The sequence below is a fragment of the Ctenocephalides felis genome, unplaced genomic scaffold (genome assembly GCF_003426905.1).
Source record: "Ctenocephalides felis isolate EL2017-DRISC unplaced genomic scaffold, ASM342690v1 CF-g0.4_SCAFFOLD_00845, whole genome shotgun sequence".
Lineage (NCBI taxonomy): Eukaryota > Metazoa > Arthropoda > Insecta > Siphonaptera > Pulicidae > Ctenocephalides > Ctenocephalides felis.
Genome location: NW_020536999.1, coordinates 32,218,210 through 32,232,806, shown reverse-complemented (window position 1 = coordinate 32,232,806; position 14,597 = coordinate 32,218,210). Strand labels below are relative to the sequence as shown.

General features: G+C 27.7%; 2 protein-coding genes and 1 long non-coding RNA gene across 3 annotated transcripts; all 3 read left to right on the top strand.

Moving 5' to 3' along the window:
• The first annotated feature begins 597 nt into the window (after nt 1-597).
• Nucleotides 598-1,494, top strand: LOC113363190. The gene is made up of 3 exons (XR_003365869.1): nt 598-616; nt 715-781; nt 1,476-1,494. It is a non-coding gene; the product is annotated as an uncharacterized LOC113363190 (long non-coding RNA).
• A 4-nt stretch (nt 1,495-1,498) lies between these two features.
• On the top strand, nt 1,499-3,823 carry LOC113382249 (serine protease inhibitor I/II-like). Its single transcript, XM_026620756.1, has 5 exons — nt 1,499-1,510; nt 1,748-1,811; nt 1,896-1,990; nt 3,582-3,645; nt 3,714-3,823. Exons 1-5 carry the CDS (start codon nt 1,499-1,501, stop codon nt 3,821-3,823), a joined length of 345 nt encoding a protein of 114 aa, XP_026476541.1.
• Nucleotides 3,824-5,617: 1,794 nt separating this feature from the next.
• LOC113375892 (rab GTPase-activating protein 1-like) lies at nt 5,618-11,866 on the top strand. The gene is made up of 17 exons (XM_026615840.1): nt 5,618-6,067; nt 6,179-6,368; nt 6,841-7,040; nt 7,266-7,465; nt 7,845-8,069; nt 8,185-8,345; nt 8,414-8,516; nt 8,589-8,763; nt 8,986-9,224; nt 9,412-9,600; nt 9,813-9,938; nt 10,018-10,378; nt 10,467-10,573; nt 10,644-10,775; nt 10,865-10,997; nt 11,064-11,167; nt 11,437-11,866. Exons 1-17 carry the CDS (start codon nt 5,677-5,679, stop codon nt 11,833-11,835), a joined length of 3,435 nt encoding a protein of 1,144 aa, XP_026471625.1. The 5' UTR covers nt 5,618-5,676; the 3' UTR covers nt 11,836-11,866.
• Nucleotides 11,867-14,597: the final 2,731 nt, after the last annotated feature.

The following is a 14,597-nucleotide window of genomic DNA, read 5'->3' as shown; positions in this document are numbered from 1 at the left end:
GAAACATATATCAATTTATTGAAATAATCCAGGACTTGTCTATTAAATATAAATAAATATATGTATATATATATATATGTATATATATATATATATATATCTAGGTATATATACATGTACTATATATAATTCCATTTATAATATTTTTATTTATACAGCTTTTTAATGCATATACAAAAGAAAATGCAAATAATAAATCTTGAACAAATTCCACTTTCCGGTATTAACTGATGAAAAACAAATAATGTTTATGTCAAGTCTCGATTCATTTACCATATTTGTAACATATGGTTGAAAAACATATTTTACTTCGTGACATTTGTTTAGAAATGTTATCTAGCATATAAAAACCAATGTTTTGTACTTTTCCCAGACATTTTTAACTGAAAATCCACTTGAAGCAAGTATAAAGAAATTATTAGGAAGATGAATTTGATTGTTTCTTTGTGTTGCATTTTTGTACTATTTATTGGTAATAGTTCAATCATATATATGTACCAATATTTTATGATAACTATTAAAAAATATAAATATAATTGTGCCATATACATTGTTTTCAGGAGTGCAAAGTTCTGATTGTGACCAAGTCTGCGAACCAGGAGAAACTAAAAAAGTGGTAATAAATCTAATAATGATTTTCGATGTTAAACAGCATCTAAAAACAATATTTGAATCAATTTAATGCTAATTTTTAATTTATACAATAAAATTTAGGATTGCAATTTTTGCACGTGCAATGACGAAGGGACTGGTTTTATGTGTACCGAAATGGCTTGTTTAGGTAAAAATTCTAAATTTAATTATATATATGTATATATCTATATATATATATATATATATATATATATATATATATCATAAAAACTGGTTGATATACGTGACAAATATATACCTTGTCACGAGTTCTGGTTATAAAGTGTTCTACTTTGGGTGCATTACTTCTTTATATTAAATATTTTTAGTAATATTTAATTACAAGAACAATAAAAACCAGTGACGTCTATGGTCAGCAGACAACTTAATATTTATCCTGAATTAATTCAAAATTAACCAAGATTAAATTTATTATGTTGTTTCTGCATAAGCTGCTGATAACGAAAAAATATGCAAACAGAGCGTGAAAATATAAAATATAAAGTGAAGTGCAAAATTTTCAATAAAAGATAAGCCTCTGATTAAAATGGTATTTATCTTTATTCGTTTAAATTTGCGTTCTACTTACCTTAAATATATAAATACTGAGATTTTTTTTATAAAAATTGTATTATAATTCGAGTTCTTTTGAGAGTCTTGAATTTACTTTGTAAAATTTACATTTTGTGCTTAATAAATAATTATAAAAATGAAACTAATGATCATATTATTTTGCATCGTAGTCTCTGTCGCTTCAGGTACATGGTATTGATATATAATATTTCAATATTTTTATTAAGGTATTGTAATGTAATTTAATATATACATTATTTTTTTTCTAGAACAATATTGTGAACCAGGAGATATGTATGAAGAGGTAATTACAATATTTACATGATTGTACTTTTCTCACTATTTAATAATAGATGTTTTGAAACAAAATTATAAGTTAATTTTTTTTATTAGTTGCTAATAATATGTATAATTGGATATATAATTATAAATTTGACTATGTGTGTTTCACGTAGTGTATTAAAATGTTTAAATTTGGCAGTTACAACATTTTCTAAAAATGTTATTATTATGTTTTAAAAATACCTTTTACCCGTTTTAGGATTGCAATATTTGCGTTTGCAACGATGCTGGAACTGAATATGCATGCTCTCGATTAGATTGTGGTACGTAAATGAGACTCTAATGTTGTATTTTATTTTATGTTATTTAAAGATATTTATAATTATAATGTAAAACTGTATTTTTAGATAATTTAGAGTGTAAACCATGCAGTACTTACATGGATGATTGTAACACATGTCATTGTAATCGATTGGGAACTGCAGGAGCTTGTACATTAATGGCCTGTCCTTAACAATAATATTCGAAGAAAAAATGTATGACAAAACTTTACAAATAAAATAAATTTGCATATAATTTTATTTTTTACATTTGTGTGTATACCTAAATTTAAGTTTAAAATCCGAGTATCCCAGCATAGTTATTATAAATTGCAATTTCCCATAGGCTGGGTAAAAAGGAACAGCAAGGAGGAACAAATAAATCCAATATTTTATTAAACAGGTCCAATATTTTATTTTTAATTTTGAAGTGATCTTTTGAAATAAGAGCTACATTATTTAAACTATGCGAAATACAAATATCATAGGCACACCTTTTACAATGATATTACAATGATGATTCTTTTGAAATAGTTTTGGTTTTGTTCATATAATCATCAGCAGAGTCGGAATAACTATTATCTCTTCAAAGTTCCATTTATAACTTAATATACTTTTTTATTTACTATTTTCTTATTTTTTATACTTTTGGCATTAATATTAGAATTCGAGAATAAATTAGGTAAGAATTTTAAAATTCGAGATACCCAACAGTAAGTCTGTAAATACTTCTATTTTGCATCCAAAAAGTTATCTCAAAACCTACATATGGTAGCAACATATGTAGGTTTTGAGATAACTTTTAGGGTGCTTATATGTGTTTATAATGTGTTTATATTATGGACCTTCAAAATATAAGTATATGAAATTAAAAGTCGATACATATACTAAAAAAATAAACACAGTTTTTGCAAACACCAAGATATCACATATCTTGTCACGAGATTTGGTTCTAAAATGTATACATTGCGTGCGTTACCTTCCTTTATTAATATTTTATTAAAAAGATAATAAAATGCATGGACTTCTATGGTCAGCAGACATTTAAATATTTATTCTGAATTAATTCAAACCTAATAAAGATTAAATTTATTATGTTGTTTCTGCGTGAGCTGCTAATAGCAAAAAGATATGTGAAAACAGCGTGAAAGAAATATAAAATAATATGCAAAATTTTCAATAAAAGATAAGCCTTTGATTATAACGTTTATTATCTTTATTCGTTTAAATTTACGGCAGAAATACTGAAATTATTTATAAAAAAATTATTGCGTTTTGGTTCTTTCGAGATAGTTGAATTTTGTTTTTAATTATAATATACACTTTGTGCTTACTAAATAATTATCAAAATGAAAGTATTAGTAATATTATTTTGCATCGTAGTCTCAGTTGCTTCAGGTACTTGCGATTGATATTATATAGTTTAGTATGTTTGTTAATTATACTCTGTATTATAATACAAAAAAATTTAATATATACTTTGATTTTTTAAGAACAATATTGTGAACCAGGGCACATATTTGGAAAGGTAATTAAATCTATTACAAATTCCCATGTTTGTGCTTTTTTTTTCATTCTAATAAAGTGATGTTTTATAGAAAATTTCAATCCTTTTTTTTGTTTGTATATATAATTGATTTAATTTGATAATTAATAATTTTGATGGAGGGTTTTGTTATTTACTGTATGAAAAGTTCAAATAATAAACGTATTAATTACAATATTTGATAAAAATATTTATAATCATCTGAAAGTATTTATTGTCTATTTTAGAATTGCAATTTTTGCGTTTGCGACAATGCTGGTACTGAATATGCTTGCACTAGATTAGATTGTGGTAAGTAAATATAATCATATTGTTTACTTATAAATATTTATAATTTTAATATAAAACTCAATTTTCAGTTAACTTGGAATGTGTTCCATGCTCTGAATTCAAAAATAAATGTAACGAATGCAAATGCAATCGATATGGAACTCTATATGCTTGCACAGAAATGTACTGTCCTGATTGAGATTATTATGACGAGGATTTCATTTTCCCGTCCTCGTAAAAAAAGAATCAAACTACTATTTATTTTGTAAAACATTGCTATATTCAATACTACACGTTATTACTGATATTCCTTCTGCCCTGCCTTTTTAATAAATTATTGGTATGTGTTACATACTTACATGTGGAAACATTTACTACCGCTACCTCGATGGATGTCGGGTTAATTACAAAAGTGGCTGGCCAAAACTTGACCTGGCTGTTCTTAGCAATTATATTCTAAAGTGAAGATGTATAAAAACATGTAAAAATAAAATAAATATGCAACTAATTATTCTTTTTTATTTTTTAATATTATGTATATTTAGGTTTAGAAAATCAGACTTGCTAATTTTTTTAATTTCTCGATGATCCAAGCCACCAATTGAAAAATTGAAAAAAAGTATGTGTGGCTGTGTGAACTGAAACTATGCGATGAAACTCGAAACAGACTCGCATTGAATAATTTTGTGAACCGACCGGCCAAGTCGTTTTTTTTATAATCAAAAAATAATGAACAGATTTCAAAAATTTAGAAAACGTTTGAAAGATATCAATGTGTCCCAACTGATATCTTTCAAACGTTTTCTAAATTTTTGAAATCTGTTCATGATGTTGTGCAAAAACGCGGTGTTGTTTAAATTTTGGTAAGGATTGGCTGAGCCTTTTTTTGTAATTAAATGTTAAATAAAAATCGTTGACTTTGGTAAAACTTTATTGTCTGGTGTACTCTAGTGTATGGTACGGGGTATTCTAGTGTATAACAGTGAATTTTAGGTCGTTTTTAAAGTGTCGTAAAAAATGGAATGAATATTTTTACTATCCTTTTTTATGACCTGTTTATTAATATTATTAAAATCCAATAACAAAATTAAAAAAAAATTAAATTTGAAAAACTTGCAGCTGATGAAGTCTCAAAAAATTGGCACCTAAGTCTTCTTACATTAATCTACAATGATGTCGCAATCGCCCGAACTAACGATGAGTAAAAAAATATTTTTTTACAAAATGTTGACGGTATGAAAGAAAAGTGATTTTTTACTGTTTTTTTTAATTTCTCGAATTGCGGATGATGAAATAATTCATATGACCATAAACTGTCATAAATTGGTTTAATAATTTTTAAGACTTCTTAATGCCTTTTGTCTGATTAGACCCTGCTGGGAGCTGGAATTAGAACCAGTTTGGAGACCAATTTGGTCAGTAAAATAACTTTATCTCCAAAAATAATTCAAATTTTCAAAAAAGTTCTTGTACCCATATTCTTAGATAGTTGATCTTTGAAAATATGAAACAAAAAAATCATTTTTTTTTTATTCTACACTATAGAATACCCCTAAACATCCTAAAATATTGTGTAAGACTACGAAAAGTCGTTTATATTCGTCACTGGTGAGATCGTGAGATGGTGAGATCGTACCCTAATCATTAGCATATGGCAACACCGAAGTTTTCCGGGCGAATCCACTGTAAACATGACAGCTGTCAACTGTCACTTGTGTATACGTTATTCACGTCCTAAGTGTGGCGTAAATAATAAAGTAATTTTGAACATTTTCTGTAATTCGAATAATATTAAGATTTCAGAAATGTAAGCGGTTTGAAATTGGTTGATGTTAATATCATATAGTAATTAAATATATACGTTCACTGCTATACATTGCCAAGATCTGCTGTACTTGACGTTTGAGTTGTTTTTATAATTCAACTAATTCTTTCTGGAAATATTAAGATAAGTACAATGTTTGTGACAATACCAATTATTTCACAAAGCGTTGACAATTCTGATTATTACCAAACCTAAAATCACTTGCTATATCAGAACATTAAGACGTTATGGAGGATAGATTAAGTATAACATCAGCAGATTCCATCATATCGAGTGAAGAATTTGAAATTGTGCCAGAAAAACCAGTCAGCAGTCCAAACTTACCAAATACTCCTACTCTTAACATTGCCCATGGAAACCTGGATGATTTGAAACAAACTCTGACTGAAGTTTTATATGAGCCCGATGTAAATTCTGGTAGGAATACACAAAGTTTATCTTCTTCTATACGTGTTATTGGATCTAGTTCAGCAATGGACTCAGAAAATATCAAAATTGATGCTGCCAGAAAAGTAGGTCAATCCACCTTTTATGATAACAAGGATGAACAGGTCAGCTCTGTTGCAACTGAAAAAGCAGATGACATGAAACCTGAAACATTGGAAACTGATGATGATGGTATGTGTAGTTAAAATTATAGTCAACTTACTAAAACATTATTTGTATACAATAAAATCTAATACATCTATGCATGATATTGCATATTTTACATTCTTGTCATCATTTTAGATTCCCTAGCGGTGTCTGATATTGACCAAGATTGCACAGTTTTTAATGGGGTCACCTATTTGGGAGCTGCTAATATCAATGCACCAAAAAGTGAGGCTGAAATTCATCGGAACATGTCTGTATTAAACAGTGCTCCTGGGGGTTTGAAAGTCAGCGTCAGTGTACCTACCTGTTCAGAAGGAGTTGTTGTGTGAGTCAAATAGTATTTATGCACTAAATTAGCTATGAGTAAACAACATGTGTATCTGCATTTAATTCATTATTTATTTATATTCAAATTTGACAGTGCAATTCATTAATGATGAACATTGATTAATTACATATGTATTAGATGATCTAATTATCCAAAATGAGTTTGTAAAGGAAATTCTATCTAGAGACTTATGGACAATGTTGCTATTTTTATTTATCTCATTTTATTTTTTTATTTCTTATTTGGAATAATTAGAAAAACCAACAATGTTCAAAACTAATTAACAACTTATTATTGATGTATGTGGAATGAATCAATGTTGTCATTCTACATGTGTTCTTTCTCTATGATCTTATATATATATATATATATATATATATATATATATATATATATATATATATATATATATATATATATATATACAAATAATTAACTAATAGCTAATATGTATATACAATCTTTTTAGCCTTTATGATGGAAGTAATAATTCTGTGATGGCCCGTTATGAAATACATAGGATTTTATTCTATGCTCGAGGAGCTGCTGGAAGTGCTGATGCTGCTTGTTTTGCATTTACTTGGTCACATGGTGAAAGCCAAGAGTGTGCTGTGTTTCAATGTCATGTATTTAGATGTGACATAGCAGAAGCTGTCGGCCAAGTTTCAAGTAAGTTAAATGTATTTATTAAAAATTAATTAGAACAATTATCATTCTTTAAAAATCTACAATAGATAGAAGCAAAATTGAAATGTATTTAAAAAATTCTGTCAATCATCATAATTATTGAGTATTTTAAAGTACTTCAAAGTTTTTGATATTCTTAATGTACTCATGTTTTGATAATTGACAAATATTTAATTGATATTGTAAGAACATTAATATTTTGCATAGGCTGTTTTGCAAAGGCTTTTCAAAGAGTGCCAAAATCAATGGCATCCAGTTTTGCAAGCGCTAGCGATATGAATTCGTCTATGCTGAGCGCTTCCGGGAACGCTATGTTGGCCTCACAATCTGGTTTAGAGCCTCAGCCTGGAAGACAAGTTATGTTTGTTTTTGAAGTTAATATGGAAATCAGAGAACAAGATGCTAAGGTAAATTGTAATAATTATAGAGCAAATATTTCAATTGAATCTGAATTATATGATATGTGCTTTGCAGTGCTTCACTGCAAATTTAATAATTAAGCAGGATATAAATATATATATACAGTGGCGTCAGAACCAAATTTTTGATGGGTGGGCTCGTTTTTTTTTTTTTTTTTTAGATAGGCAGCCAGTGGTCTCGTTTTTTTTTAGAGATATTAGCCCATATAATTTTTTGAAATTGATGGGTGGGCTGAGCCCCACAGGTTCCGACGCCACTGTATATATATATATATATATATATATATATATATATTTGTGGAAAATGTTTAATCTAAAGTTTTATCAATTATTGAAATACAAAATTTTAAAAGAATAATATTTATAGGGTCAATATCATGCAGTGCCAAAAGATAGAAGTTATTTTAAGCTTCGATGCAATGTGGACAAAGAAATTTGTATATCAGTTCAACAAGTGCATTCAGCTCATGGTTTAAATGGAGAAGAAAACAAAAAAGATCGTTCAGGATTATTGGAAATTGATAGATGTTTTGGTGTTTTGTTGAGTCCAGGGAGACATGTACGCCACGGAGATATGCAACTGCTGGAAATGGTACTTAAATTTTTATTTTAAACCATATTATTGTAAATTTTAAACAGAAGTTTTATGGCCGTTTAATTGTTAATTTCTTAGTTGTTTATTTTTGTATGATTGTTTCATTTCAAAGATATCAATGGGCAGTGGACCACCTGAATCACCATCTTATAATATAAGAGCTCAATGGGATCCTTTGGAATCGGCATTTGAACCTCTAAATGTTGAAAGTGCTAAAGAATATATTACTGTCGCTGTAGATCTTGTGATTAAAGGAATTAGGGAACCATTAAGGTCAATATTTATCTTTATTTCATTTATTTTTGTGATATATTTTTAAATTTGTGTATATAACATTTTAGATTTCTAATAGAGACACCAGTGAAAATATTTGCACAAAATGAACGATTCTGGTATTTTTCTAAAAGACCACTTATACAGCAATTCTTTGTAAATCTGAAGGAGGTAACAATTAATTCCACTTTTGTTAATATATATTATTATTTGTATATTAATACATATTTTATATATTTCTAGGTGCCTGGTTCTGATCCTACAGAAATTTCATTTGAAGTATTGAATATTGAAACATCAGGAGAATTGGATCGGAACCGCTTGAATTTAACATTAAATCTTGCAAACCTTATAAAATCGCCTAGCTTTCCAAGTATTGACGTTGATACATTGAGCCCAAAAGATGATGACAGTTCTGGTAAGTTTTTTGGCATTTTCCTCATTGATTTTTTGTGAAAATTATAATTTTATTTTTAATTTAAACTATTGTTTTTTTGTATTTCTATTTAGTGATTGCATAACCAACAAGCATCTTCTACATTTATACATTAATTCCTAATACCTGTAACAAAATAGATTAAATATAATTTTTGTTTATGTAATGTAATGTTACATTTTCGTTGAATTACTTTTTTATTAGATGGTGATGAGCCTTTGTTGAGTGGTACTGGTGAAGTATCAAAAGAATGCTGTGAAAGTGTTCTGGAGGATTGGGCTGAAGTTTTAAAAGCTTGGCAAGGAAATCAAAAACCAAAACAACTAGCTAATCTAGTCAGAATGGGTATACCAGAGGCTTTGAGGGGAGAAGTTTGGCAACGGTTAGCAAATTCGGAAAATAATATTGCAATGATGGATCGATACAGAGTTCTTATAACCAAGGTGAAATTGATGCATATGTATATATATATATATATATATATATATATATATATATATATATATATATATATATATATAATTGTATCTGTGTGTTAAGTGTAATATAATCGATTACAAAGAAAAATACTGCATAAAGAAAAACATTTGCCGTAATGTACAATTGAATTTCTTCTTCGTTTATTTTTAGGAAAGTAGCTGCGAAAATGTTATACAGCGCGACATAAATAGAACATTTCCAGCCCATGATTTCTTCCGAGAAGCCGGTGGTTTAGGGCAAGATTCTCTTTATAGAGTTAGTAAGGCTTATGCAGTATATGATTCAGAAGTGGGTTACTGCCAAGGTCTTAGCTTCCTCGCAGCAACACTTCTACTTCATGTAAGTGATTTTAATGAATAAACCATGAATAATACTTTTAGAGGTAGAAGGAAGTCATAAATCTTGAAACATATAAAATATTTAAAGTTGACCAAGCAAACATGTACTTTTTTTAATTGCCAAGGTTTTTTTTTTAATTTTAGAATGTATTCATTAAACTTTTAATTGTTTTCGGTTGTTAACTACATTAATATTTTTTGTTTTTATTTCAGATGCCAGAAGAACAAGCTTTTTGTGTTTTGGTTCGTCTTATGTATGGTTACGGTTTGAGAGATTTATACAAAGATGGATTTGAAAATTTATACTTAAGATTATACCAGTTAAACAGTCTGATGGAAGTATGTTAATTATTTTTTTAATTATGTTAATTAATTATTTTGCATCATTTCAAAAGTACTAAATAATGCATAATTACAGGAACAATTACCTAGTCTGTGGCAACATTTCTGTAATACAGGCATTGCAACTCACATGTTTGCTTCGCAATGGTTTCTAACACTATTTACTGCAAGATTTCCTTTATATTTTGTGTTCAATATTATTGATGTATTTTTGCTGCAAGGAGTAAACACACTGTTTCAAATAGCATTGGCACTATTAAATTACTGCAAAAAGGATTTAATTCAACTAGATTTTGAAGGAATTTTAAAGTATTTTAGGGTATCTTTGCCTAAAAAATGTAGAACTGAGGAAGTTGCTAAACATTTAATCCAAACAGCTTGCAGTATAAAACTCAAAAAATTAAAGAAATATGAAATGGAATTTTTAAGATTGAAAGGTAAAAATGTGAATATTTTAGAATGGTGTCAAATTACACTTCAAATGTATAGTTAAATTCTATAAAATATAAAATTCTCATGTTTCAGCGGATCAAGATCGGGAGGAAAAATGCAGTACCGAAATTGACAACTTAAAATCTGCAGCATTACGAAATGATGAAGAAAAACGTATGCTGATTGATGAACTGACTCAGGTTATTCAAATTTTTCATAGTATTACATTATATTATGTCATTTCTATTTATCTATTTTTTTAATCTTCAGGTTAAAGATATGTTAGTGAAATCTGAAATTGAAAATAAACGTAGTGTTGCTATTATTAATGAATATAAGCAAATTTGTAAAAGGCAAGATGAGCAACTTTCTTCTACTAAAGCTCAATTGGAGGAACTGAGGGTAAGTGGTTTACAGAATTTTGCAGATATTTTAAATAAAAAGTTGAATTAAATGAAGTATTTTTTCAATGTATTATTGTTTTGAATAAGAAACGTACTGAAGCGTGTTCGACATGTGGTACATGTAATAAGGCATGTGGTGATAATGCAAACACTACTCCAAATGAAACAATAAGGCATCCATTAGAAATAAAAAATGAACAAGTCTCAAATAAAATAAACAGTAAGTGTGGAAGGATGATGTTGTAAATTATTTTTGTATTAATTTTTGATTTATACATTTTTTTAGTATCAAGTAATGATTTTGAAAGAGTCATTGATAGAGTTCGTGAGTTGGAATTGGAGTTAGCTGAAACAAAATTAGCTCATGTGGAAGCTGAATGTAAAAATCAGGTACATAAGACAGTGGATAATAAAAATCTTAGAAAAGCTTATTTTTGCATAAATATATTAATGATATATGCTCACAACTATGGAATTCAATTTCATCATTGCATTAATTAGTTTATCTCTAAAAGATCTTTATTTATAATGAATTATTGTTTTAATTAGCAATATTATATTATATAAATAATTCTTTTACATTATTTTAGTGTAAAATTATTTTTATTTAATTGTATTTTATGACCTTTTCGTGATATTTATTTATAATTATTCTAAAGGATTTGAATCATCAACTTAATGCTACACTGGCTGAAATACAAAATAGTCGAAATAATTGGCCACCTTGGTTAAGTAAAACACTAACATCTATTAAAGAGCAAGTAGCGACAAGAAGGGACCAACCAACATTTCAAAGTTATACTCACAGTAATCATTCTCCACAAATGACGAGAAGAGATTCAAAGACCCTGCCAAATTTGAAAGAAAAATCATCATCTTTACTTTCAGAAAATGAATATTTCAAGCATCTTCTGAACAAAGAAGTTTTACGGAGGGATAGTATGTCTCAGAAGAAAATCACTGTAAATCCAAACAGAAATAGTTGCGAGATAAAAAGTAGCGAATTGATGCCACCGATTAAAGATTCTGCTAGTTGTAACAGCTTAACAATGCAATAAGTTGATAGGTTAATAATTCCTCCAATTATTATTGTGTGGTCATTGATAAATAAGAGCAAAAATTGTCAAACATTTATAATTTATAACAGTTTTTGTTATATGCAAAAAGATCTAATCTAATATTAATTCATTGTGATCTTCATTAATGCACTTGTTTGTCTCGTCAATCTAATTTGGACTAGTCAAATGTTCTAATAAAAATGTATTAGAATTTGTACTCAAATCTTTTAAACAGATCTAAAAAAAACTAATCATACATAAAGTATTTAATATATTTCATATTCAAGATATATAATTTTTAGTTTTAAGTTTCCTCTACTTATTAAAGTTTAATTCATCATAATTTTAAGAAAGCATAATTTTAAATATATATAATGCAAAAGAAATATTGATACTGGACTCTACATTCTTTAGGCTTGTGATATTCATTGGATTTCTGTGTCTTAACATGAATGTGTTAAATGTTATTTTTACAAACACATTTGATGCTAATGTTAAATTGCAAACTATTTTTATTAGTAATGCATTGCATGAAATTTTGATGGATAATAGGCCTTGTATCTTATATCATATTTATATTGATGCATAGCCTATTATCATATGCATGAAATATGCATATTTCGGTATAAGTATTCTGCTAAGTATTTCTCATTTATTGATTTTAATACTCATGCAAAACATAATGAGTATCCTTAAGAAACCTTTATTTTCAAAATTCACATATTCACATGGCTTTGCAATTTGAAAAAATATTATGTTTGTTGTTTCACTTTAAAAATATCTTAAGAGTTTCAATAAGTGATACTATTGAAATGCACCAGTAGAGAATACAGTATTTTTTAACATTCATTGTAATTTTCTTAGCATTCCGTAATGAATAATATGCCTATTATCAATTCATGTTTCTAAGTTGTATGCATTTAGAGACTATTATGTAGTATGTATTTAAAAATGCACAATATGTTATTATAATGTTAGAAGATCGTGGTGTAGATATATTTTTGTAGGTTTCAAATCTTTTCAATTGATATGATATATGAATCTTTTTTAATGCTAACACGCTGAAGTTGCAATATTTATGTTTTACAAATATATTCTTATATTATTATAAAATATAGTATCACATATTCAATAACTTGCCAATAAATGTTAGTGTATTATCTAACACTTGTATCAAACAATTGCTTAATATAGAGCTTTTAAGTACCATGACCTTATGCTAATATAAGAAATCACAAATTTACATAAAGTCTAATTATTTTAGTACTTTTAATAATTTTATGATTTATTTTGTATATAAGCTGATGTTATGTAACATTTATTTGAATTGCATATTTGTTTAATACAAATGTGTGCAGTTCCACATAAATTGAATCTCTGTTGATTTTTAAAGCAAGCCCTATATCGGAAAATGTATAATTTGAAGTAATAAAGGCTGCATAACATATTATTTACTATATGTGAATTCATTTTAAGATATTAAATTAAGTTTACAATATGGCTATATAAGTGATAGTTTATCATTTAAAACTGCGACCTTCTTTATATTTGAAACCTCTTTTAGCATTTGTAGAAGCTAAGCTGAATGTTTTTCCAAAACTATAATGTTAAATTGAATTGATAAACTTTCCAAATTGTTTCGAATTTATTGTATGAACATACTTATGATTTACGCCTGGGATATGACCAAGATAGTTGGGAATAATTCCTGAACACTTTCTATATAAAACCAAACCTTTTTTTTCTTTAGGTCTGTCATCTTCAATACATTTGGTATAAGATTTTTGATCAGGTTTCACCATTTCATTCTTAAATTAATGTTAAAATATTACCATTTGAGATTTAATTACAGCATTTAAATCAAAGATTAATATTTTTCACATATACCTTTTTATCTACAATAGTTTTATCTGCTGGGATATAAATATTCGGTTGTCTTTTAATCACTTTTTCACCTACTAATGTAAGAGGAATGGGGCGACCAGATACTCCTGCTAATAATGGTCCACTTCCTAGAATTAAATATAATTATTGAATTAAATAATAATTCATCTTTATCATAGAGTTGATTGTAACGCACGTTGATGCCCCGGATATCCATGCATAAACTTTTTTTGTGCTGTTATCACAAGTTCCATATCGGGCTCATATAACTGAGACGATATAAAAAGTTATTAGGTGAAAACTTATATAAGTAATACATAATTACAAAAAATACACATTTCATTTGGATTGAATAGAAATACCTTGTAATCGTTTGCATATTTATCTGATAATACCAATTTCTCAGAATGAGTAATACTAGGATCAACAAACAATTCTTGTGTTGTTTTGCCAAAAGTGTGGCCCACATTGTTCGAGTATCCTGGAACATGACCCATATACCTGTTCCAAGAATGAAAACCTCATAAATTAGTGTAAAAAATATTGATAATTCTTAATTTATAGGTTCAAGCATATTTCATTTATATTTTAACTTCCCGTAGGGGAAGTTATAGTAATCGCAAAAAAATCGAAAAGGAAAATTTTTATATATCTTTACGTTTCAAAGGTTTCTGAATATTTTGGCATACCTTAGAAAAAATGGATGTATGTGTGTGTGTGTATGTGCGTGTGTTTCGTCGACGATTTCGGGAACACCGATCAACCGATTTGAATAAGTCAAAAAACATTCGGTTCGTATTGATAAGAAAACGTGCTGATTAGTTTTTGGCGAAGTCAGGTCAGCCGTTCCGAAGATACGGGGCAAAAAGTGCCGAAAA

Coding starts and splice junctions, on each gene's coding strand:
- LOC113382249 (XM_026620756.1), top strand. Junction 1,991..3,581: donor CAGGAGCTTGTACATTAATG/GCCTGTCCTTAA, acceptor TGTCTATTTTAG/AATTGCAATTTTTGCGTTTG. Junction 3,646..3,713: donor TTGCACTAGATTAGATTGTG/GTAAGTAAATAT, acceptor CTCAATTTTCAG/TTAACTTGGAATGTGTTCCA.
- LOC113375892 (XM_026615840.1), top strand. CDS start 5,677: ATGGAGGATAGATTAAGTATAACATCAGCAGATTCCATCATATCGAGT. Junction 6,068..6,178: donor ATTGGAAACTGATGATGATG/GTATGTGTAGTT, acceptor TCATCATTTTAG/ATTCCCTAGCGGTGTCTGAT. Junction 7,466..7,844: donor TCAGAGAACAAGATGCTAAG/GTAAATTGTAAT, acceptor TAATATTTATAG/GGTCAATATCATGCAGTGCC.